The 22,875-nt window shown below is 36.1% G+C and overlaps 1 protein-coding gene across 2 annotated transcripts; it reads right to left on the bottom strand.

The window, feature by feature from the left end:
• Positions 1-1,589: 1,589 nt before the first annotated feature.
• Positions 1,590-22,595, bottom strand: LOC144556180 (vacuolar protein sorting-associated protein, putative (DUF1162)). Of its 2 annotated transcripts, none has more exons than XM_078304685.1 (36): positions 22,165-22,595; positions 21,970-22,057; positions 19,424-21,354; positions 18,892-19,006; positions 17,661-18,212; positions 17,234-17,465; positions 16,345-16,727; positions 15,629-15,755; positions 14,835-14,959; positions 13,435-14,024; positions 13,003-13,111; positions 12,661-12,777; positions 12,232-12,326; positions 11,798-11,937; positions 11,662-11,720; positions 10,906-11,119; positions 10,181-10,615; positions 9,487-9,764; positions 9,261-9,346; positions 9,111-9,191; positions 8,423-8,690; positions 7,765-8,181; positions 7,584-7,680; positions 6,464-6,789; positions 6,229-6,339; positions 5,978-6,145; positions 5,175-5,303; positions 4,747-4,836; positions 4,436-4,542; positions 4,033-4,181; positions 3,617-3,696; positions 3,215-3,310; positions 2,993-3,115; positions 2,805-2,888; positions 2,527-2,670; positions 1,590-2,052 (listed from the first exon to the last, which is right to left on the bottom strand). In XM_078304685.1, the coding sequence occupies exons 1-36, from the start codon at positions 22,449-22,451 to the stop codon at positions 1,741-1,743; spliced, it is 8,745 nt and encodes a 2,914-aa protein (XP_078160811.1). In that variant the 5' UTR covers positions 22,452-22,595; the 3' UTR covers positions 1,590-1,740. The 2 variants fall into 2 exon arrangements, with proteins under 2 accessions (XP_078160811.1, XP_078160812.1); XM_078304686.1 differs by having other exon boundaries at positions 11,662-11,717.
• Between the last annotated feature and the right edge of the window lie 280 nt (positions 22,596-22,875).

Genomic DNA, 22,875 nt, shown 5'->3' with positions numbered 1-22,875 from the left:
AACGTGGAGGCATATCACTAGTCTGGATATATACAGTTAATAACAAAACTTGAGGGGATTATAGCCACATGCATTATTCTAGGTTCCAAAGCACACTGTTTTAACGACACCGTCTAATTAACAACGGGCATGTCTTTCTTTAAATACCAAACATGGAGCTGATTTTACTCAATTCAGATTGATCAAATCAATTATTAAGTGATAGCAGGGAAAAGAGAGAGAGAGATAGATGGCGATGTTTGTTGGTGCTAGGATTTTCGAATTTGGTGGATTGGGGAAGTGGCAATGGAACCACGATAACAAGTCGAACGCCGGTCAAGATGAGAAGAAAGAGAAAGGAGAAATAGAAGGCAAGGAGAAGAGGCAAAAGGAAAATTATGGAGATAACAAGGAGAGAAAGCCGATCAGTCGGGTTATATCAGAAACCAGTTTGTGCCTAGTCATGGATCGGTTTGCACCAAGCTAATTGCAGATTGTGGCGACCTGTCTGTTGGGTTCTTGTTTGTTTGTAGTCATTTCTATTTACTTCAATAAATTTCTAATATAATCTGTAGCTGTAAATATCTATTGTATAGAGGAATTTTTGTTTTTGTTTTTTTTTGTTTTTTGAAATATGAATTGAGATCAAGCCACTTGATACATTTCAAACTTATGTGAAGTAATACAGAGAAGGGTTTCGAACTCATAATCTTTCACATGTTTCATGTGAAAGATGTAGAGAAAAATTAAAAATATCTTGATGCTTTTTGTTAGATGATAATTAATTTCTTCTTTTCTAGTCCTTGAGATCCAACCCCGGACGAAAACTATAAAGAACAAAAAGCATGAGTGGGTCTTTCGATATTATAGAGACTTCTTTCGCATTGTTAAATTTATTAATTTCCGTATATGTATCGTCTTATACCGACAAATAAGTCTATACATAACTAAGCCTACCGGTCTTGATTTAGTACGAATTCTTAGTGGATAATACATGATGCAGTCAAATGCCTATTGTCCAAATATATTACAACAAAATCTTGCAGTATTAGTTTAACTAACTATTTTTCTAGAGCCGGTATAAAAAAAATAATAATAATAAATTTGGTGCTGTCATGTAAGAATGCGGGGCCAATTGAGGCAAGGTGATGTACTTCAAATCGCCACGAGTCAATCCAAAGCAAACAGGGCAACCTGGGCCCTATTTTTTTTTTTTCTCTCTTGCATAATTGAATTTTTGACCCAGATAATTTCAAATTATATCCGAACTATTCTCAAATCATGACTTTTTAATCTCCTCAAACCCGAATAATTCATTTGCCGTTTGCACTGAACCTAACGAACAACACGGTGAAAGTAAAAATCGGCAAGTAATTGAAACTCTCGGTAAAAGCTTAAGGATCATATACTGAATTTTCCTCTAATGAAACTAAGAGTCTCTAGACTTCTAGTGGTATGCGAAAATTACAGAAACTTGAAGTCGGACTAATGATGAATATAAAAGTGTCCTGTACGGTTATACCCGCTTTAATTAGACAAGTAATTCGGTGTGCATTCACCACAGAAGCTGAACAGCATTCACAAAAAGGAAACCGGTACCAAAGATCTCCAACAGGAAACAACATTTTACTATCACCACAGGGTAATTCACATGCAAGACTTTCTCATCCACTACTATTCACATGACCAAAAATCACTATACATTAATTACATGAACATTCTCCCGTGCTTAAACCAAGAATATTAGGAAGAAAGGAAATCTCAACTTTGTTGACTATCTTTCCTATCGAGAAAGCTCAACAAGAACCCACTAACTATACGTCTTGCTATCGGGTTGGGTATGTGACGACATAACCGCCCATCTACATATGCAACTACTCCCGATAACAGAAAGCCACCAACAACCCAGATTTTGCCACCTTGAGGTTTCTCCCTCCCATCACCTATGAGTTTCCTCCCTTTCCAAGTTAATTTGCCTGCTACTTTTGTGGCTTCTTTGTGTAGTAACCGGATCGCGAAGCTGACGAACAAGTGCTCGCATAGGGTCAGCATTGTGGGTCCTAGTCTCCATTCCTGCTTAAATTTCAATGTACGAAGTAAAGAGTAATTGTTTTTTCATTGCACAGTAGAAACTGTCATCTCCAGACACATAAGCTGACACTTAGGTGTAACATTTTTATCAACACGATTATAAGGTGGTTTAAAAGTTGGATACAGTTAGCAGACTTTGAAGCATCTAATTACTGATTAGTTATTTCTGTATATATCATATTAGTGCATAATTCAAATAAAGGAGAGTTTTAAAATTACAGTGTAGTAAGAAACGAAACAAACTAAAAGCTTGTACACAATAAAGATCCTAACAATGTTAAAACTGATGCAATTTTTTATAAATATGGTGATTTCAGCAAAGCTCTTCAATGTAAATCCAATACATATGTGCTTGTGTGTGTGTGTGTCAGAGAGAGAGAGAGAGAGAAATTTAACACTCGGCAGCCACTGCCAAGATTAAAAGAGAAAAAAAACAGAGGGGGACAGAGAGCTTACTCTTTCGGTATGTAACTGCCGAATAGGCCGAGAAGCAGCAGAGGGATCTCCTTGTAACAAACCCTTACTAATAAGGAAACCCTTGACATTTTCCATAATCTCCCTTATCACCGTACTACTCGGTGGTAAATTTTTCAGGATCACCTATAGGACATAATTACTCGATATAAGATTATTTCATTTTCGTAAACAAATATTGCATGCAAAAAACAAAACCACTGATGACCTGAAATTAATCAGAAAAATGGACACCAAAATAAGATAAGGCAACTGTATACCTGGTCATCGATTACTCGTACACGGAGATACTCAAGTTTGAAGGAAACATCCAGCATTCCTTGTAAATAGCCTTCAATATACAACTGAAAACATAATTTAGAAATATCCATTATATTACTAAATATGAACAATCAGTTGCTTTTTAAATGAGATAAGAGAGAAAAATAAGAAAGAAACATGCAGTAACCTCATCAAGCCCAGGGCTGCGAACAAGCTTGATTTTTCGATCAGGCCCACCATCCACTATAGCTAACCCTAATACAGAGGGCTCCATTGCCAATCTCAATATGCCTTGGTGAAATCCTTTGACCTAAAGAAAAATGGGACCAAAAGATATTTTAATTTTGGTTTGGCACACAGTTTCCAATTATCAGACAAGAATAAAATTTACAATAAAAACATAAATTACCATGCCATTAAAACCGTTTGTTTCTGCTCCCCTGAGGACGCTGTCTGAGATTTCAGTAACAACAGCAAAAAGAGCCTTCGAACCGGCTCTTTCAATCTATATCAGTAGCAAAAAGAAAAAGAATGATAAGCAAATAATATTCTATAAACCAAGAAATTCAATTTCAGGTATCATATCAGTTTTGATCTGATCAGATACTCGTATTTACTGACCAAACTTTCACTTCATACCAGCTGTATGTGAAGCAATCCCCCTTAAAAAAAATTAAACATAACCAGAACTAGTAGTGATACAATACTTCACCTATCTACAGCTGTTTTGAGAATTTCAACAAAAATATCCCCTTCAGAACATAAATAATGGATAATAATCAAAATAAAGAGAATGTGCTTCTTGAATTACGGTTTTGCCAATATCACCCAAATATCGCTTCGTTCCATAGCCCTTCGATTTTATGCCTTTGCTGATAAATTTGAACATCCCTGTAAATAAACAAAGGCGTTAACTATTTAATCTTAACTAATCAATCATCACTGCACTTCTGACCATTTAAATTAATCACAAGCATTGATTTTTATATTTCATGGATCATAACCAAGCCAAATCAACAACCTGGTACACCTACAAAACGATACAGCCAGTACCAGCTAGTATAAGAAGTGGCACCTGGCAATATCTGCCATGCTAACAAAGTTGTTCAAGTAACAGAAGCTGACAAATGAAGACCCAATTCAATAAAAAAAATGCAAAATTAAAGCTTGGAGGGGGAAAAAGACAAAAAAAAAAAAAGGGAAGTTCACAAAAGAAATCTATTTTACCCATGGTGACTCCAGGAAGGCTGATGGAGCCATCCGAAGGATCAAAGAAAATATCAAGAGAAGATAATGCCGAGTCATCAAAAATCGAGGCAAAAGTGGGCGGAAGCAGCTTGCTTCCTTTTACTACATAGACAGCCCTTAGCATATACCTGTACAACACAATAACCATTGATTATACTTGTGCAACATATTACAATATATTCACCAGGAGTTTTTTGAATCAATTTAGAACCAATATTTGTGGGTTTTGCATCTGGTGGCAAGTTTGGAACTATTGATAGTGTAGTAGGTACTAAATGGCTGACACAACAATAGGTAAGCCTCAATAAGATCTAAAATTCAATATTCAATGACTAAATTCATAAATTGTAGATGAATGTTCTATATGAAGAGGTATATTTACCATGAATAATGTTGGGCACATTTAAAAAGCAGTTCTCGAGAAGTGACCAAAGCATGATTAAGTAGTACCCCGTTCAGCTCTACCACTGAATTGTTTATCGGTGGCACCTAAGAGGAACAGGTGAAATACAATTAAATACATTACTAAAATCAGAAACCAACTCTTTTTTATTTTTTATAACTGGACAAACAAAATAGTGGCAAAATAATTCTATATTTCTCTTAAAAAGAATGAGCAAAATATCAACATGCTCTTAGTCATAGATGCCCAAGATATGTTCTTCTTAAAGCGCAAATGTTGAAGCACTTTACCTGTACAACAGTGTGAAGTAGAGAGCGAAGAGCCTCCTGAGCTGAACTATAAGTGGTATGTGAAATCCCAGGACGAAAACTTGCAGTTATCTAAAAGACAGACATAACAGAATCATTGAAAGCAAATAAAAAAAAAATACATTTACTTCAATCTTAATCCGTTCAACTTTAATATATTCAGGTGATCCCTCATACTTCCGATTCTGTTATTGGGGGTCCCATATGTCTTGGATGGTAGTGCCAAGACAAGGAAACCCATGTTGAAGATCTTAAAACAATAAAGCTCGAAATTTTCAGAGAATTTAAAAAATCTTATCACTGGTCTGGGTCCCCCATTTCCTTGATTAAAAGAAAACTCATGGATTCATTTTTGGAATTTCAAGAACAAGAATATTAAAATAAGTAAAATACAAGACAAAAGGCAAAACCTTTATAGGGTGAATTTCAAAGTGCTTGAAATAGTACTTCTGACTTGGTGCACTAGAATCACTAAGAGAGCTTCTCCAAAAAGGAACAAGCTTCATTAATGTCTCTTCATCTATTTTTAAATCAATTGGCTACACATAAAAGTGTCATACGGTCATTTGCTTGCAAATAATAACAAATCTACTAGAAAACGTTAAACCAAAATGCATAGTATTTGTTATGCAACATGAAACAACAAAACAGTTTCAATAGGTATCTTCATATGCACCCCTGCAAAATGCCAAAACATCAGAGCTATACCTAGAAAGGCTACAATATTTTAAAAATTACCCAGACACTACAAAACATTAGAATAACCTTGGTACGATAAACTGTATCAGTTCTTTCTCAAATTACTCCAGAACAAAATAAATTCCCTAACAGACCATCCCAATAGTTTTTGATTTCTTCAAAACTAAGGAAGAAGAGGGAGGTAGTATGGGGTCCTTAGCGCATACATGATCACTTATTTTATTAATGCAGGGTTCTATGTGATATAAAGATATTTCATTGATGAACCATGGACATATGGAATAGTTACTGATCACATAATCTTGGGACCTATCATCTTAGTTTTCTCTTGGATCCAAGGCATGAAAGTTGAGGGCAAATTCTGACATCCAAGGACATTTACCTATTTTACTTGCAATAATGCAACAGTTAATGTCATTTGGAAGGGCCTGAGTTACAATATGAAAAATATCATTGTTTGCAAAGACAATGATATTAGGATCTTCTTTGCAAAAATGTTTGCCAACCAGAGTACCTGTAAAAGTAGCGAAAGATATTCAACTTGTTTGATTTTAGACTTGGTCGAGCTAAGAACCAAAGAAATAGAGAGAATGTTCTCATTTGAACTGGCATCATAATCTCGGCTCCTCCTCAGAATTGACCCAAACGAAGCACCATTCCATCTTTCTTCTGCATTTATAGACTGCAACAATAGCATATATGAGGTTAATACACTCCTTGCTTTGCTTTCAAAAGACAATCTATATATATTTAAAATCTAGCAACCTGAATTCTTGTGGAGATGTACTTCTGTTGATATGCCATCACTGAGTCGACAGACATAAAGGCAAGATTTAACACCAAAACGGTGGTCTCCTGAGGTGCCTCATCTATGCTCTTCCGTAAGGGAAAATGTGCATAAATATAGCCCAAAATTAGCATGCAACAGGAAAATCTTATTGAGTAGAGCAGGACACAATTTTGACATATGTAGTATATTTATAGAAAGTTGGTGGCAAACCTGGCTCTTAGTCTCACATAAATGAAAAACTGCAGAAGCCCATCTTAGCTGGACATTTGCAAATGGACGGCTCGAATTATCAACTTTTGTAAAATTGGCCCTTTCACAAACACGTAAGACCCTAGTAAGGCCATCAAAATCCACCTCATAGCCCACTTCCAGCGGCCATTGTCTGAGAGATTCATCAGACCGTCCCTTATCTGTAGGAAATATTCCCTTACTTAAAGACATCAAATCCAATCCAAGGCCTCTATGATTTTGTATTTTGAAGAATGGTCTCCATTGGCAAACCTTATCTATGCTTATTTCACGGAGCAAATTCATATCTGAAAGGGAAAAAAAAAATGGGAGAGAGAGATTACTACCTCTTACTCAAATATCACAAACAAAACAGTAAAAAATTTGATCATGAAACTAAAATCAACATGGATCATTATCAAAAAGAAAAAGAATTCAACGTGTATCATATTCTGCAATAGTGTATTATGCCAATGCAGGTATCAAACTGTATAATGTAATATCGTTATTCACAACATGTTTTCTTTATAAAACCATCCATTTGTTACTCAATGGATGGCAATTTATCATGTAAGAGATTCTATTATATATTTTTTTCATGAAAAAAATTATTGTATTATTTAATTGCAGGTATCAACATATAATGTAAATAATCATGTGCGCCAATGTAAGATAATTTTTTTTCTCCCTTTTAGTCCGAAAGGGGGGGAAGGCAAATGGGAACAAAATTTCATGATCAAGTCTTCCTATTAAATTTAATTGTACAACAGATTTTCTCTTCTTCACGAAATGAAATAATTAGGTTTTATATGGCTTTGAAAGAAGTATGAATGTTTTAGATAATGGAGCCCAGAATATTTACGGGTGCCCATTCAAATTGTCAAGAGCTCCTTCGTTATTTAACCCATGCTATCAGAAGTTCAAAATCCTAGCAAGAGATACTAAAATTTAATAAATCTTGAGGCAAAAATATTCCAAATCTGCATGGCAACAATGCTTGGAGGCCTGCTTGGAGATGTATTTGTTCTCTTTTTCTTTGAGAAAAGTATTCATATCTAAACAGCATATAATAGTGTGGAACTAAGCAAAAGAAGTACTGTACCAACAATACGAACAACGAGCTTATGTGGCAGATTGATGTCATCCCAGACATACTCTGCCGACTCCCCTGGGTCCAACATATCCACTTCTGTGGAGCCCTAAACATAGTAAAAGGATATAAGATTAAATTATCTGACGGTTATCAAAGAGCTAATTAGGTACGATGTTGTAATTTTCCGTACCTTTTGAAAGTACATGATGGATGATCCAGGCAATCGATTCTCTATGCGATAAGGCAATGCATAGTCCGGAGGCATAGTGTATTTCAAAACCAAACTATTGTTCTCTTCCACGACATGCACCGAAGCCAACTTAGTGGATTTTCTGCTCGGCCCAGCAGACCCATCTGTGACTGTATCATCCAGAGGTATCCTGAACTTCACAAAGAAACGGCCAATGGATTTGACGCAAACAGGTCCTGACCAACAGTATCTAGCCTCTTTAAGAGAAAATTGAACAAAGACTTGGCTCTCATCAGAACCATTCTTGTGGCCTCGGAGCAGTGAGTCAAACAGAGTCTCTCTTCCTCGTATTCTGGTCTTTCTGGTTAGTAGGATTACTCTCTTCTTCGCCTCAACAACAATATCATCCATGTCATCCTGTTAAATAGATCATTAGTAGAACCAAGGACTATCAAACATGTTGCCTGTACCAAAGATTACCATAAACCTTACTTGTACTCTCCTCAGACAAAAGTTTGAATGTCATCATTTGCACTGATTATACTTTTTGTTTGTTTGGGAGTCCAAACAAAGTGAAAAATACAGGAAGAACCAGTACAACAAAGCTGAACACAATTAAACGAAGTCACAGAACACGACAGAAACTAAGTAATAGTACCTCTGCATAACATTGACGAACAATTACATCCTCTGAAGATTGATTGGCGATGACATATCTGGGAACAATGTGCACCACTTGCGCTTGCAGATTCACTGTGTGATCTGAAGACGGGCAAACTGAAACAGCTAGAACCGCTATAAGGCTGTTACCTCGAGAGCTATCTTCCATCTCCAGACAAAGCTCGGTGAAAGCAGACAATGCCCCCATATCGATACGCACCACTGATGTTCTTCCATCAGCAGATCTGATGTACACCTCTGTTGACCTGTCAAGATGAACATTATCTTATTATTTTGAGAAGATTACACAAAATACAGAACATCCAGTGCACAACGAAAAAACACAGAAATATAACTGAGCATATTGCCTGTAAAGAAATCCTGTTTCTATTGCCAGCCATATTTAGAACTTCTGATGGGCTCGTGATAGTCCAGGTTAGACTATACACGCTTAATATTCAATTAAGAATCAGTTCAAACCCAAATTGTGGTTTGAACTTATTAGTATGAAAATGTCCACACTGGTTGCCAGCAAGTTGTAGCCACAAGGCTGAGTACAGAAGCAAATACACATTACACTGATCCTTTTATTTAGATACTATTGCAAACGTCAAAAGACAGTGCGACTTATAGCATGTCTTATGCCAAGCTGTAAAGAAATATAAATATTAGTATTGGGTACTAACTTAGCAAACCATGAGACAGACGAAGCTGGATGCAACAAAAATTCGTGCTCAGGATGTGAACTTGTGGTCTCAGTTCCAAACCTACACAGAGAAACTTAATCAGTAAATACAAAACCAATTAAAATTATCCTTTTAAAATGGTAAACTAACCTTGACAAGGACTTGGGATAAAAAGGTGTGCATAACAAGGGAAGATCACTGCTGTTCTTCAGCGTGTATTTTGTAAATACAGCCACCTGCATGAAGGAAAACAAAAGAGCTATTTAAGAAACTGAATCAATAGTTAAAAAAAACCAATATTTTCAAGCTAATTTTGGGGGGGGGGGGGGGGGGGGGGGGTCTTTTTGAAAGGTTGGGCACAGCTTTCATGCTGTACCTCTAACAAGCCTTTTTCTCCACGCAGGAATCTTAAGGATGCAGAATGTTTCCCTGTATCAAACTGAAGCTCCATATCAAAATACTGAATCTCAGTCGTTCGTTTACCAAGTCTCCTAGCACACTCACCACTATCCACAGGCTTGCATTTTGAACCATTCACCATCAGTGTGACCGAAAAATATATATTGGAGGGGTTAACATAGAAATAAGAGCTTGAACCGCATGGAATGGTAGCCTCCCTCCCGACATTATGCGACTTTTTTGCTGCGTTTAGATCTTCGGAAGTTGCAATAGAAATAGAAAATGATTACGTTAACTCTCCGACCTAATAATTGGTCATATTTCAGCATATTTGAAACAATACAAAAGACTTCATACGTTTGATCAAAGATCTTTTCAGGAGCATTTGTTGCTTAACTGCCAAGTTTTGGGTTATTTTGATGGAAGTGGGTGTTCCGTTAAATATTGCCAATTTTGTCCCTCCCCATATGAAGTTCCCCTTTTTACCTCCCAAGTGACCGAAAATCATCAAAACCCATGCCAATAAAATTATTAATGTTATATTCAAGTTTCAACCGTCTTAGTTGTTTTAAAATGGAACAGTAGGAGCAGAGTTTTTATTTTTCCTTGCCAAGGGTAAAGTGTTGTATGAAATATTCAAAATTTTACCGAAGCTAAAAAAATAGTATTACCTGTCTGATTTTCACCAATAATAACAAGGATCGCTGACTGGAGAAAATTGAAAACCTGAACAGTCGGGTAAATAAAAATCTCTCTTTGCATTCGTAAAGCCACTGGCAAGGTTGAGTTCTTCTCAGAATTGCTGCCCCCATCTAAAGGGCTCTGCAAAGGCACATTTCTCTCTACAGTATGCACCAAAAAGTGGAGATCTGACACCTGAATCCCCTCAACAGAAAGGGGACAAGATAGACAGTTGAACAAGGAGTTGAGAGAATTAAAACCAAAGGCACGCCTTAGTTTGTAGTTCAACTTATCCAGCACTCCTGAGACACGCACGGCTTTGTCTCCTGTTATGTCCTCAGACCAGTCAGCTGAAGCAGACACCAAATTGTATTTCTCCAAATGCTGCTCAGAAATTACGGGTTTGAACGATAGGAGGAAGTTCCCTACAAGAAGGTGACAATTTTATTAAATTAGACATCTTTACCAAATGCATTTATCTTTTTCTTCAAATTTCAGCAAACCTAGATAAATAATTCCTTCCTAAGAATCCCAGAAGGTTGCACATAACACTCATAAGAAAGGAAAGAAGTAATTAAACATCCATAATAATTATAACCAGCATGTCATTTTTTCCTTACAAGGAGGAAATCACAAAAGAAAAGTAGTTGCCACAACATAATGTGTGTGGGTGTGTGTGGAAATATCCACAGCACAAGGACAGAGACTAACTTACCTAGAGCTAATGATAATAATGCTCTCCTGGATCCTCCAGAAAGATCAATGGCGTCAAAAACCCCCATCGATTCATCAATTGTATCACCACTTCTCAGTGTAACAAAAGCTGACTCATCTTTGGGCTCATTAGGTCTTGCAAACCGCAACTCAATAGGGAACTCACTCTTGTTGTGTAATCTCAGAAAAGGAGAAACAGAAAGACATAATCCTTCCTGGAAAACAGTTTCAGTTTATTTGGTCGAAGGAGAAGTTCAGTAATTATGAAAAAAAAAAAAAAATTCAGTAGAACGGCAGTCTGCGAGCCAGTATAGACAGGATGGTGTCAAGTCAAAGTAACAGGTCAGCATCCTAGATTGTCAAGGTGTTTGGACAACTAACTAAAAGCAGCCTGACCTTCTAACCAGCGAAGATAATCTCACCAACAAACCCAGATAAGCTGGTCAGGTCGACCTTGGCAGGCCTGACTCACCATTGCAGTCTAATTTGAGAAATAATGGTTCATTGTGGTGTATAAGTGACATGACTAATGGCTAACATGTTTTCATTAATTAAAATAAACAATGGTCAATCAAATTGATTTTATTTATAACAGAATCAAGTCATATAATGTTGATGGTGATGTAACTGAGGTGAAGCTCATCAAAGTTCGTAAGGTTCACCAAGTCAGATCATTCAGCTAACTTAAATTATTTCCTTCTTTGTACAATACTATCAATTTAAATCAAAATCATAATACTACATGCATGCATATTACCTCGCATTGTTTGGAAACCTCAACAACAACAAATGGCCCAGGGAAGCTTCTTGAACCTGCTTCAATCACAGTCAAAGCAAAGTTACAAATGAAAATTTCCATACAGAGTGAACTATAGAACAAGAAATTATCTTACCATCAACAGATGTTATCCGAGTTCTCCATGCAAAGATACACGTGTCTGCCAAAGAAACGAGTACAGGAGAGGTTGAAAATGTGCCTTGTTTAACTAAAGATATCAAGACTGAACTCTCACTTCCCAGAACCGCCAGATGCCTTCAATCAAAAGCAAGTGGAAAGAAAAAAACTTAGTCTTAGCCAATTTGATTCTGACATGCACTTGATTCACTTTCATCAGCATTCCTTCCAACCATATAGGTACGTACGAATGCTAAATACATTACTGACAAAAACTAAGTGAACCGCATAACAACCATTTTATTGGTCATTGGATCAACAATTTTACCCTCTTTTTGATCTGCTACAGTCTCAGACAGACATATTCTGAGGAAAAACAAGGGGAACTTCATAACTCTAATTGAAGTTCACAAGGTAATATTGCAAAAAAACCTCAAGAAAAATGATGACGCCTGTCTCGGTGAAACAATTACATCTTGATTGTTTGGGAAATGGCAAAGGAGGCTCAATCCTGATTGGTTCTCAATCTGTCAACATAAATACATGCATATAAGCATTTGAATTTCCTTTTTGCAAAATAATTGAAAAGAAAATAGCTCTAATCTGGACCACTAATAAATAATTTCATATAAGTTGTTCATGCTATATTTTAACAATACTCCATTTTTGCATCCTATACCATTATAGAAGACTTGTACCCTTTATTCTACATAGTCTGCATATATGCACTATTTTTAATGAAAATAACAGCTTTGTATACAATATAACCTGTGTAGTTGTTAGCCAACTTTTGTAGAGATAACAACATCAGCCTTTTACAAAGTAATAAAAATAAAACAACATGACGAATAAGCTCAAAACCTTGCATGAATTAGGAAAGATAGCAGATTGTCTGACAGCATAGGGACCCGACAGATCCAACTTTCCAGCCAAGTAAAGCAGTATATCCACTGAAGGCTCATTAACATAAATATTCATCTGCAAGAAAAATTAACCAGATAAGATTTTGTTTATCAACTAGGATATTAAGCTTGTCCAATGAAGTCTTATTGTGCATAGTAAGAATATTTATGTTAGGCCCTACAAAAATATGTTTAAGTGTTAGTATTATGTGTGCGCTAAACAAAAATAAATCCAGTACACCAGTAGAATAATAAGCAATTATTTTACTCAAACAAATGGTAAAATGCTTGAGCTCCTCACCTGCTTTGCACCAAAGAAGAAGCGAATAGGTATTCTATTCATGGGACCTGCACTAGAGAACCGATGGCGAAACAAAAAGAACGAAGGGACAGGAGATACAACATCTTTCCTGAAAAAAAAAAAAAAACACATTTATCAACATATGAGTAGGCACTAAATGAGAAGCATCACATAATGAACTATATGAGGTCTTCTGCTGATACCCGATATAACCTGAAATGGACTTGACTCTTGCCATAAGTGTAGCTGGACTTTACGGAACCAAACTATAGCACCATGCGATTTGGGAGATCAGTGCAGTCTAATTCGTCTCAACATAACTATAAGTGAGTTTGCATATTTCCCCTTTAATATTTTTCTAGTATCCTATCACCAAAAGGTCAATGGCCTTTTTTCTTGATACAAAAATAATAACAAAAACCAATTACTGACCATTCATCTTTCCTTCCATCAAAATACTGTACTGATGCATTAAATGAACCCAGCATCCTGACTTTAGTGAAAGTAGTATGTGCCACAACATGCCAATCAGTGATGCAGCCTCTGACAAGCGGAACCTCATCTCTCGCGTCAGAAACATCATGAAGTATAGTCAATGAGATATTCTCAGCTCTGACATCCACACTTGGTGCATTTCCTATGGTACCTGGTACCTCTCCAAGAAAATTCTGCAACACTTTAACCCGGAAAACACTCCCTGGTTTCTTTACAAACTCGGGAACTCCATCAATAAATCCAATGCCAAGGTTACTTTTGCAATTTACAAGATGAAAGACATCTTCTGGGACTAAATTGAAAGATTTGACATCATCATTGTTTGTATCATAGTCTTCGATCTTTCGAGACTGTACAGGGATCATTTTCCACAAAGAAACAGGTTTTGTTGAACTGGATGAGGTTTCAACAAAGCCTGACCCACTATTGTAACTCAGGCATATTTCACTTGTATTGTGCTCTGGTCTGTACAAGGAGCTGAAAGAAATGATTTGTTCTTCTGATCTCCATCTTTTGTGATGCCTCACCTTGAATTTGAAGAAACAAACAGGGATAGAACAAATTTGAAATTAGAATGACTGACATCATTCAAGTAAAGTATGTATAGAATAATTTTGTTTTGATTCCTTTGGTTTTATAGTCAGGCTATCTGCAAATACAGCAAGATATTCAGAGTAGCATACTAAACCCAACATACAGCATATGATAATATCGCCAACACCATTTTACATTCTTGTACGAACTTCTATGGAGGTAGATTTTGTTCATTATGAAGAAGCACAATGCTACTGACAACTTCATATATGGAAATTCAAAATTCTTTGCTATTTTTCCACATTAGATTTTGTTAAAGTTGTGGACAAAATTACTAAAAGAAGTCCTACCCAAATGACACAATATGTTTAAAATAATTGAATGCTTCATTTGATTCGTCATTTGACAAAAAAAAATTGATGCATTTGAGTTTTTTAATTTGTAGATTTGCAACCCACATTGTTAAAGGGCATTGTCATATATGCCTTGGAATCCCCAAATATCATGCATAATCAAGCCCGGCATGACAAAAGAATCATGCACGCCGTAATAAAACATGAAAAACATAACTCCTGCCCCTAAAACATCAACACTTTAATAATTCCTTCACTTACATCTTCTTTAAAAATGCCCAAACTACCCTTCCTTTATAACATTTGTGTACAACATGCTTTCATGTGTGTGTGGGGGGGTTTGGGGGGGTAAGACATTTTTAGTTTCCTCGGGGCACACAGGAGCTTTTCATCTTTTGCCAAAAAATATAAATCTCCTCCAAAATTTCCAAAAGAAAAAATGTAACATACCTTAAATAGAGCCCTTTCTCCAGCAATAGAATAATGAAGTACTCCGACCACGAGGAATTTAGTCTCTACATCTTCAATTGCCATGTACATGTGTTGATCCAAATCCATTATTGCCACAATTGCACCTATTCAGAATTTCAGAGAGAACAACTTTCTATGTCATATTCAACTTTGCATTTACAGAAAGTAGCAAGAACCTGAACAGTTCAGTGCTCGTGCAGTACCATATCCAGATGATACATAAAAATATTAGGCCAAAAGTTGGTTTGTAAACCACAAACTCAAAATCCAACACCAGAAAAGACCACAGAAGACAAAGTTATGGTCCAGGCCGCACAGTTGACATTCACCGCAATAACAAACCAGAGTCTAGGATAATCAACTCTTACAATTTGAGACGAACTTGATATGACATGTAGTTAATTAAGTGCATTTCTTAATAATGTATGAAACAAAAGCAAATTTACCATCAGGAATATTCAACTATTGCATTTACAGAAAGTAGCGAGAACCTGAACAGTTCAGTGCTCGTGCAGTACCATATCCAGACGATACAAAAAAATATTAGGCCAAAAGTTGGTGTGTAAACCACAAACTCAAAATCAAACAAAAATTCAACACCAGACAAGACCACAGAAGAACAAAGTTATGGTCCAGGTCGCACAGTTGGCATTCAACGCAATAACAAACCAGAGTCTAGGATAATCAACTCTTACAATTTGAGACTAACTTGATATGACATGTAGTTAATTAAGTGCATTTCTTAATAATGTATGAAACAAAAGCAAATTTACCATCAGGAATTTTACAATCAGCAGCATCCCGTTGGGTCTGATCGTCAGAATCACTAATTGCAGAAGATTCCTGGTGGCTTCTTCCATTTCTCACCCGATCTAAAGGGGAAGACAAAGCCAAAAGCATCTGGAAGTACGAAAAAAAAAAATTAGGAACAATTTTCATAATTCCTTTGCTCCTCTAAGAATTTAAATCAAAAAGTGCCCATGTTTTACAAAATATTAAAGAAAAAGCTTTATTGGAAAAAACATCTATTACTTGAGCATATTTACAAAACACCCATGTTTGGTACCTTTTTTAGAAAGAGAGCACATAACTACCAACCAAAGGTTGACTGAGGTGCCCTTATTGCAGTGGTCCCAAATATTTTTAAATCCATCTAGACATCACATAAGAGGCAACTTAAATAATCTTTACTTTACTTCAACTTCATTCTTTTCCACCTGTTGTTTTGCTTCATTTCTCTAAAACCCCAATCTTATCACTTAGTTAGCAAATTAAAATCTTTATTATTCAAAGATAATGAAGAGGTAAATTTTTCCAGAAGAAAGTAGTTCAAGGGACAAAAGAAAAATGTGACAGATTATTCTGTTCCTTTCAAGAAAATTAAGTCTGCAAATGTGCAAAAGCAGGTTTTCTGTCATAATAAAAAGCAGCAGCCAACATTGCAGGAAAATAAAATAAAATATGCAGAACAATAGAAGATAAGTTTTACCTGAATAGTTGAAAGAGAAACATTCAAATCTAATCCTGAAAAACCAGCAGTCCCAACCCAATTACTTGTCAGTTTTGTGGGGCTCACTTCTCTGTCCAGGTCAATTTTCTCAATTTCAGCATAAGCCGACATTTCTTTAAGAATGTACCCCTCATGAGACAAAATAGGGGATTGAACAAGTTCTTCCACTTGAAGAACTTGTACCGAGGTTGAATTGTCAGATCGAAAATGAGGAGCAAGTGGATGGTTGTTTTGGGAAGTGATTTGTCTAGCCCAACTATTTTTGGAAATAGATAAGCATGAAACGTCGTATGAAATCTTTCTCCCAAAATTTAGTACTTGTAGATTTATGTCAGCTGATATATTGAGTTCTTGAACAACACCTACAAAAGTAGAAAATGTGACCTATAAGCATTGGTGCAATAACACACAGAACTTATGATAGCTTTTTTCTATCTTGATTTTTTTATTTATGATGTTTCAAATGACAAATTCCAACCATTGACCATGATCGATTTAATGAGCCAAGCATCTACATTTCAAAGTTTTTATTTTTAAAATTCATTTTGTGCAAGATAAATAGGTCGATAATAGTCAAGAAAATGAATGCATTAAAAAGAATTTAATACACCACATCATGATCTTGTACAAAATTAACCAAAAAAAATTCTGAAACTCAAAACATTGGCTAGTCAAATAGATCAGGATCAACAGTTCAAATTCGTCGTTTGAAGCAAATATAAAGGTTTTTCAGGTTAAGCTTATGAAGTCCTTGTGAGCTAAAGCTCAGACTTTACTTATAAGAAACATACTACAGGACTTGGGTAATTATATTTCCACTTCAAACTAAACAAGAACTATGCAACCACTAGCCAAGAATCTTACTAACCGGTTTCATCAGCAACTGCAAGAGTAAGAGAAAACTGAGATAAGTCGATTTCAACTTCTCTGACAAGATATGATCCAAGTTCATTCTGTCTTTGAGAAGGAGAAGAATCGAACAGCACATGGGTCCCACTGTTTGAAACCTTGATCCGACCAGCTTCCACAAGTAGAAGACATGCATTCAGACAATTAGCATACTCTGCAAGTGTTGATGTTTCCAGAAATATGAAACCTCCCTGATCAAATAAAATAAAGATATGCATTAGAACAACCAATGAAAAACATACTTGAATATGGATTGCATTGAATTGTTTTTCATTCATAGCATACATGCAATAACAGTAAATAATTTTAATTTAAAAACCACATCATAATCCAAAACATGGAACATAAAAAAGATAAAAGTCTACAATTCAAAGAAACAAATTTACCTGAATTTCGCATTTAACTGACTGACAATCATCAGATGCCAGTAAAAGAATCTTTAAGGGTTGGTCAGACCCACCCAATAAACCATTCAAACGATAATCTGCCACAAAAAGCCTAACTAGCTCAATATTTACATGCATCTCAGTTTCAAGCTCTAATCCAAACATGCATTTGGATAGAGAAAAGCAGTGCAATTTTTCAGATTCTGATGCACCGATTGTAGGGTCCAAGATTAAAGCCTCCACTTGAGAGAAATCTACAGTAGCTTTCATCTGTTCTTCACTTAATGAGAATCTAAGTTGGGTCTTTGAAATTGAGAATCCCAGGCCAAACTTTAACACGTTAACATTCTCATCTATTCTGGAATGTTTAAGTACAATGTGCACCGGCTCGCTTTCAATAATAGTATCCATCATAAGTTGAGCACATTCGTACTTTTTCTCTTTATTACCGACAAGTCTAGACCTTTTAGTAAAACAAGGAGAATAGATAGGGTTCTCAGAATGAAGAGAAGTGTAAGCAGAAGAAATGGCCGACAAAATGCATTGACCTGCCTATTAGAAAACAAATAAGAGAAATTGAATATCAGAAAACTACGCATAGACTTTACCTTCTAGATTATATGTTCAAGATTATGCAATCACATTTTAGTTCTTCTAGGATATTACAAGTTTGTATTACACTGAATATCAGTGCTAGTACCATCTTTGTAGAACCCACTTCTAACAGTTCAACCACCTAACCAGGCCCAACCGCTTAAGGCTAACCAACTGGGTCAATGGTCAGATTCCTATCATGATTTCCTGATCTTGATCAGGTAGGAGGTCAGGACTTGTAAAGCCCGCCTGCTTGATGGAATAAAAGGCTTAAACTTCCTGCTCGACTTTTAATTAAGATATATTAAGTAAGAAAAAAAATTGTAAAATGCATCAAAAACCAGAAAAATTTGGAAAAAAAAATAAAATACACAAAAAGCAGACCCCAATTGGGTAGTTAGACCAAGCCTGAACCTCCCATAGGTTATTAGATCCCTGATAGGTTACAATAATTCTGACCAAACCATTTCCACACCTAGATTAAGTTCTTTCTGCAAAATATCCTCGAATAAAAAAAAAACCTGGGAAATAAACACAAAACCAGACACAAAATATATATAAAAAAAGTGTCTGAAGAAAAAGGAGCTATAGCTTCTCAGAATGCAATGAATTATGGTAACGCTCGCACTAAATTCACCTGGAATGAGGTCAAAATTTCGTCCAAGTATAAAAATGCTGATGCACCAAACACATTCCCCCTCAAAGCTATAGAAAGATGGTCCTCAAAGCAAGACAAAGATTCAAGTAGGTCCCTGTAAAATTATAGAATGAAACTTCAGCCATATGATAAGCAGTAAAGAACCATTCAACTAAGGAGTATATTTCAAAACAATTCAATTATAGTCAATTAATGTAACATTGAGAACAACCTCCAGATATCACCTATAAGTCAAAATTAAGTTAGAAAAATTATCTTCGCCGTTTTATCAAACCACACTCAACATTTCTAGCATAAATCCAAATGAGAAATTGTTTGGCCATTTTTGCAAATAACCAAAAAAATACCTTGAATGGGATTAAAATGTGACAAGAGATGGATTTCATTTAGAAACGCAAAACATACATGTCATTTGCTAAAAATCCATTATGCAAGAAAAGCAGTTGGATAAGGAAAACACAGAAGCACAATGAGATTTACTCCCAAATATGATTTGCTAAAAATCTAGTACCTTGTAACTGACAAATTGAAATTCATTGAAGCAGGACCCAAAACGGGAGAATTGTGATTTACTCCCAAATGCTCAACTTCAATACCAAATTTGCCTAGTCTGAAATAACATTCATGCGAAGCATGCCGTCTATAACTATATTTCATATTCATTTCACTGTTCCGTGAGTTCTCTGTAAGTGGAGTAACCAAAAACTCAACAATACCGAGATCAAGCAAGAAATGCGATACCGGTATGGCAGCTGCCGACCAGTCTTTTTCTAACTTTACCCTGATTTGTGGGCCTTCAATCAGGGTTGCAATTTGCAAGCTTTTACATGGAACAAAACCTGACCCTAATTTCATCATTCTTTCAGTGAATAACTTAAAACTGCCCAGCAAACTCCCTCTTGTCTGTTCTGGTTGTACAGAGATAGAAGAGGCCGAAGAGGTTTGAATACCTTCAAATATCTTGTTATACACCCGGTAAACGCGATAAAAAAGTATAACAGATTCCAAATCCAAACTTAGATTCAATTTCCCAAGAACCAAATTGCATTGTTGGAGACCGTAATCATAAACAGTAGAGTTGAATTCACAAAGGAAGAAAGGCCCCTCATATGTGGTACCAGCATCTATCTCCTCATATCTCTCTATAATTTGAGTCCATTTTGACCATAACATCCCAAAGCTTGATGATGAACCACATCCTTTATCTGATAAGTAGTCCCCACAGGCAGGGTCACTCCAAAGGACTAAGTTTTGTCTGTCACTTGATAATTTCAGATCCCCTAGCCCAAGAAATAATGATTTTCTGACAGAATCAGATGAGTTAATCTGGATCAATGAATTTACTGTGAGATGAAGTGGAGCCACTTCAGGGTCAAAACCTTCACTCATAAACAAGGCAAATTTGAGTTCCCCTAGGAATATAATATAATGAAGTGGTGTATCCAGATCACTGGATATATCAAAGAAAGAATCCAGAAAAGAGCCAGTGTCTACCAGCTTGGTACCAAAAACACGCACAAGGAACCGATATATGTATAAGATAAAACCCAAAAGAAGCCAAACTAATGATAGAATTTTCAAAAAGGGAACTCTTACTAAGTAAACCCAAGATTTATTAGTATTGGATCTAGAGTCTGATGACTTCCTGAGACGAGCGATTCTTCGGCCTTTTGCAATAGCTTCAATGGGTAATTTCTCTTCTAACTGATTTAGTATTGCCAATTGATAACTCACATTCCTTTTTATTCTGAAATTCCCAGTGGATTGCAATTTGGTGCAGTTCTTCCTTAATATTTTTTCATTATGATATCCGATCATTGACAACAACACCATATAAGCTGAGACATACCGCTGCCATGTCCTAACAGTATCAATAGACTTATAAAGGACATTTCTGGGGTGTAGTCTTCTTGAGGCAATGCACCACAATTCCTTCCCATTTCGTGTACCAGCATTATGTTCAACAGAACACTGATGTGTTGTTTTATCCAATAATAGCAAAATAGAAGATATGGATCCGAACGACAATGTGCAATCCAGTTTCGCAATTTTAATACCAAAAGCAGAAAGCTGGAGATTTTGAAACTTGAGTAAAACTGACAAACCGGTAAAGGATAACACTTGTTGAATTCGGGTATTGTCCTTTATTTCAAAGTCCAAACTGGGACAAGTAATAGATAGAAAATTATTTTTCTCTCCTGGAGTGATAGACGAACTGATGAATCCTTTGAAAAGTGAAGTGTTGGAAGGATGGCTTGATTCAAGGCAGAGTTTTTGTGCCTTTAATGTGAAGATTTGGGCTTCGTCACAGTGTAAATGAAACTGAATTTCATCAAAATGGATTGCTGAGCATCTTAAAATGGTGCTTTTGAGTATTGCTACGAGCCTCTTTTGTGGAGATTGAGCAGAGAGATTTTCTACCAGGTCATGAAATAATGCACCCTGCAATACATCAAAGTATAAAAAGATGTAACATCAGGATAACAAAGATAATCATGCCTACAGAACCCCTTGTTTTCGCTATAATTCAATGAAAACACTTGAGTTTAGCTTTATACATGAGGATAAAGCAACAAATAGGCACACAAAAATGACTTCAACTGATACGGACTAGAATGTGGCATTAGGAACTAACAGTTACAGTCTTGGTGTATTTGTAGTCCAATAACATGGTAATTTAGAATAGCCATTTAGTTGGCCAGAGTACGTGGTCCACTTAATCCTGATCTGTATATTTGATAACTTGAATTGAACGTAAGTGTATTGTTTCAGTAAAATAGTAAAATTCTATAAGCAATGTTCAAGTTCGACAATTTTGAAGCGCATGTTGGTTACCAACATTATTATTATATCACTTGGAGCATTTATAACATTACTACTATTCATTTTCAATCAACATTTTCAAGGTTCCCTATAACATGAACCATTATTCGATGCATTACATCTTATTAATTATTCAGTTATATTTGCATGACTATTTACCTTGTTGATATCAAGTTAATTTACGAAAGCAACAGATAAAGGATGATAGATTTGACTAATTACAGAACAAATTACCTCAGAATCAATTGATGCAATCATTCGTTTTCTTTCCTTGTCAACTATATCCTGTGAACGCGCTCTCCTACTAAGTGGTTCTACTTCTCTGCAAATTTCATATCAAAATAACCAAAAAAAACAAACTATCAGATTGTCTAAACCTAAACTCCACTTAAAGAAAAGGTCGAAAAAGATAAAGCAATTTTAAGTAACCTTAGAGCAATAACGACATTCAGACTTTTCACAGAAACATCGACGGAGGGGATGGACCAAGGAGAAACCCTCAATTCCACCTCTCTCAACACCAACTCCTTGAAAAAGAACGGAGACGAATCGTCTAATGTCGAATTGAGAACCGACGGGTCGAGAGATAGATTCGCCGCCTTCAATTGGAATGTCAGAAACCCTACATGGAGATCGAGCTGGGGTTCTTGTCCTGCGAGCAGCCATGGCCGCAGACGAGATGCCAGCATGGCCCGAAACGTATCGGAGAAGAACATTGAAGTACCGAATTAGAGAGTAGATTAGTTACAAATAGGAATTAGATGAGACATGGCGGGATTTGTATGGAAGTTCAAAGAGACTTTAGAAAGCGCGAGAAAACTGAGAACGATGAAAGCAAAAGCCAGAGGGATAGGACGCTATGAAAGTAGCTAATAACCACAGAGGGATAGGACGCAATCGAACATCGCCTCAACGAGTTGTTTTTTAATATTGCAAAAGTCTGAGGCAACAGCAAACAAAGGCGAATGGTTTCTGGCAAGAAATTACAATATTAGAGAGGAGTTGAATCCGGAACAGATAAGAGATAGAAATGACAGAAGGAGAGATCGATGTCTGAAAAAAACCTATGAACAATGAACTGTGACGTGAGAAAGGTACCAGTGTGCTAGTTATGTACCCTATTATATATATGAGTACCAG

The sequence above is a fragment of the Carex rostrata genome, chromosome 6 (assembly GCF_964058835.1).
Source record: "Carex rostrata chromosome 6, lpCarRost1.2, whole genome shotgun sequence".
Lineage (NCBI taxonomy): Eukaryota > Viridiplantae > Streptophyta > Magnoliopsida > Poales > Cyperaceae > Carex > Carex rostrata.
Note: the sequence above shows the minus strand (reverse complement) of the source record. Positions and strands in the feature narration are given on the sequence as shown.

Coding starts and splice junctions, on each gene's coding strand:
- LOC144556180 (XM_078304685.1), bottom strand. CDS start 22,451: ATGTTCTTCTCCGATACGTTTCGGGCCATGCTGGCATCTCGTCTGCGG. Junction 18,213..18,891: donor AAATTTTGACCTCATTCCAG/GTGAATTTAGTG, acceptor GTTTTCTAATAG/GCAGGTCAATGCATTTTGTC. Junction 6,146..6,228: donor ACATCTCCACAAGAATTCAG/GTTGCTAGATTT, acceptor CTATTGTTGCAG/TCTATAAATGCAGAAGAAAG.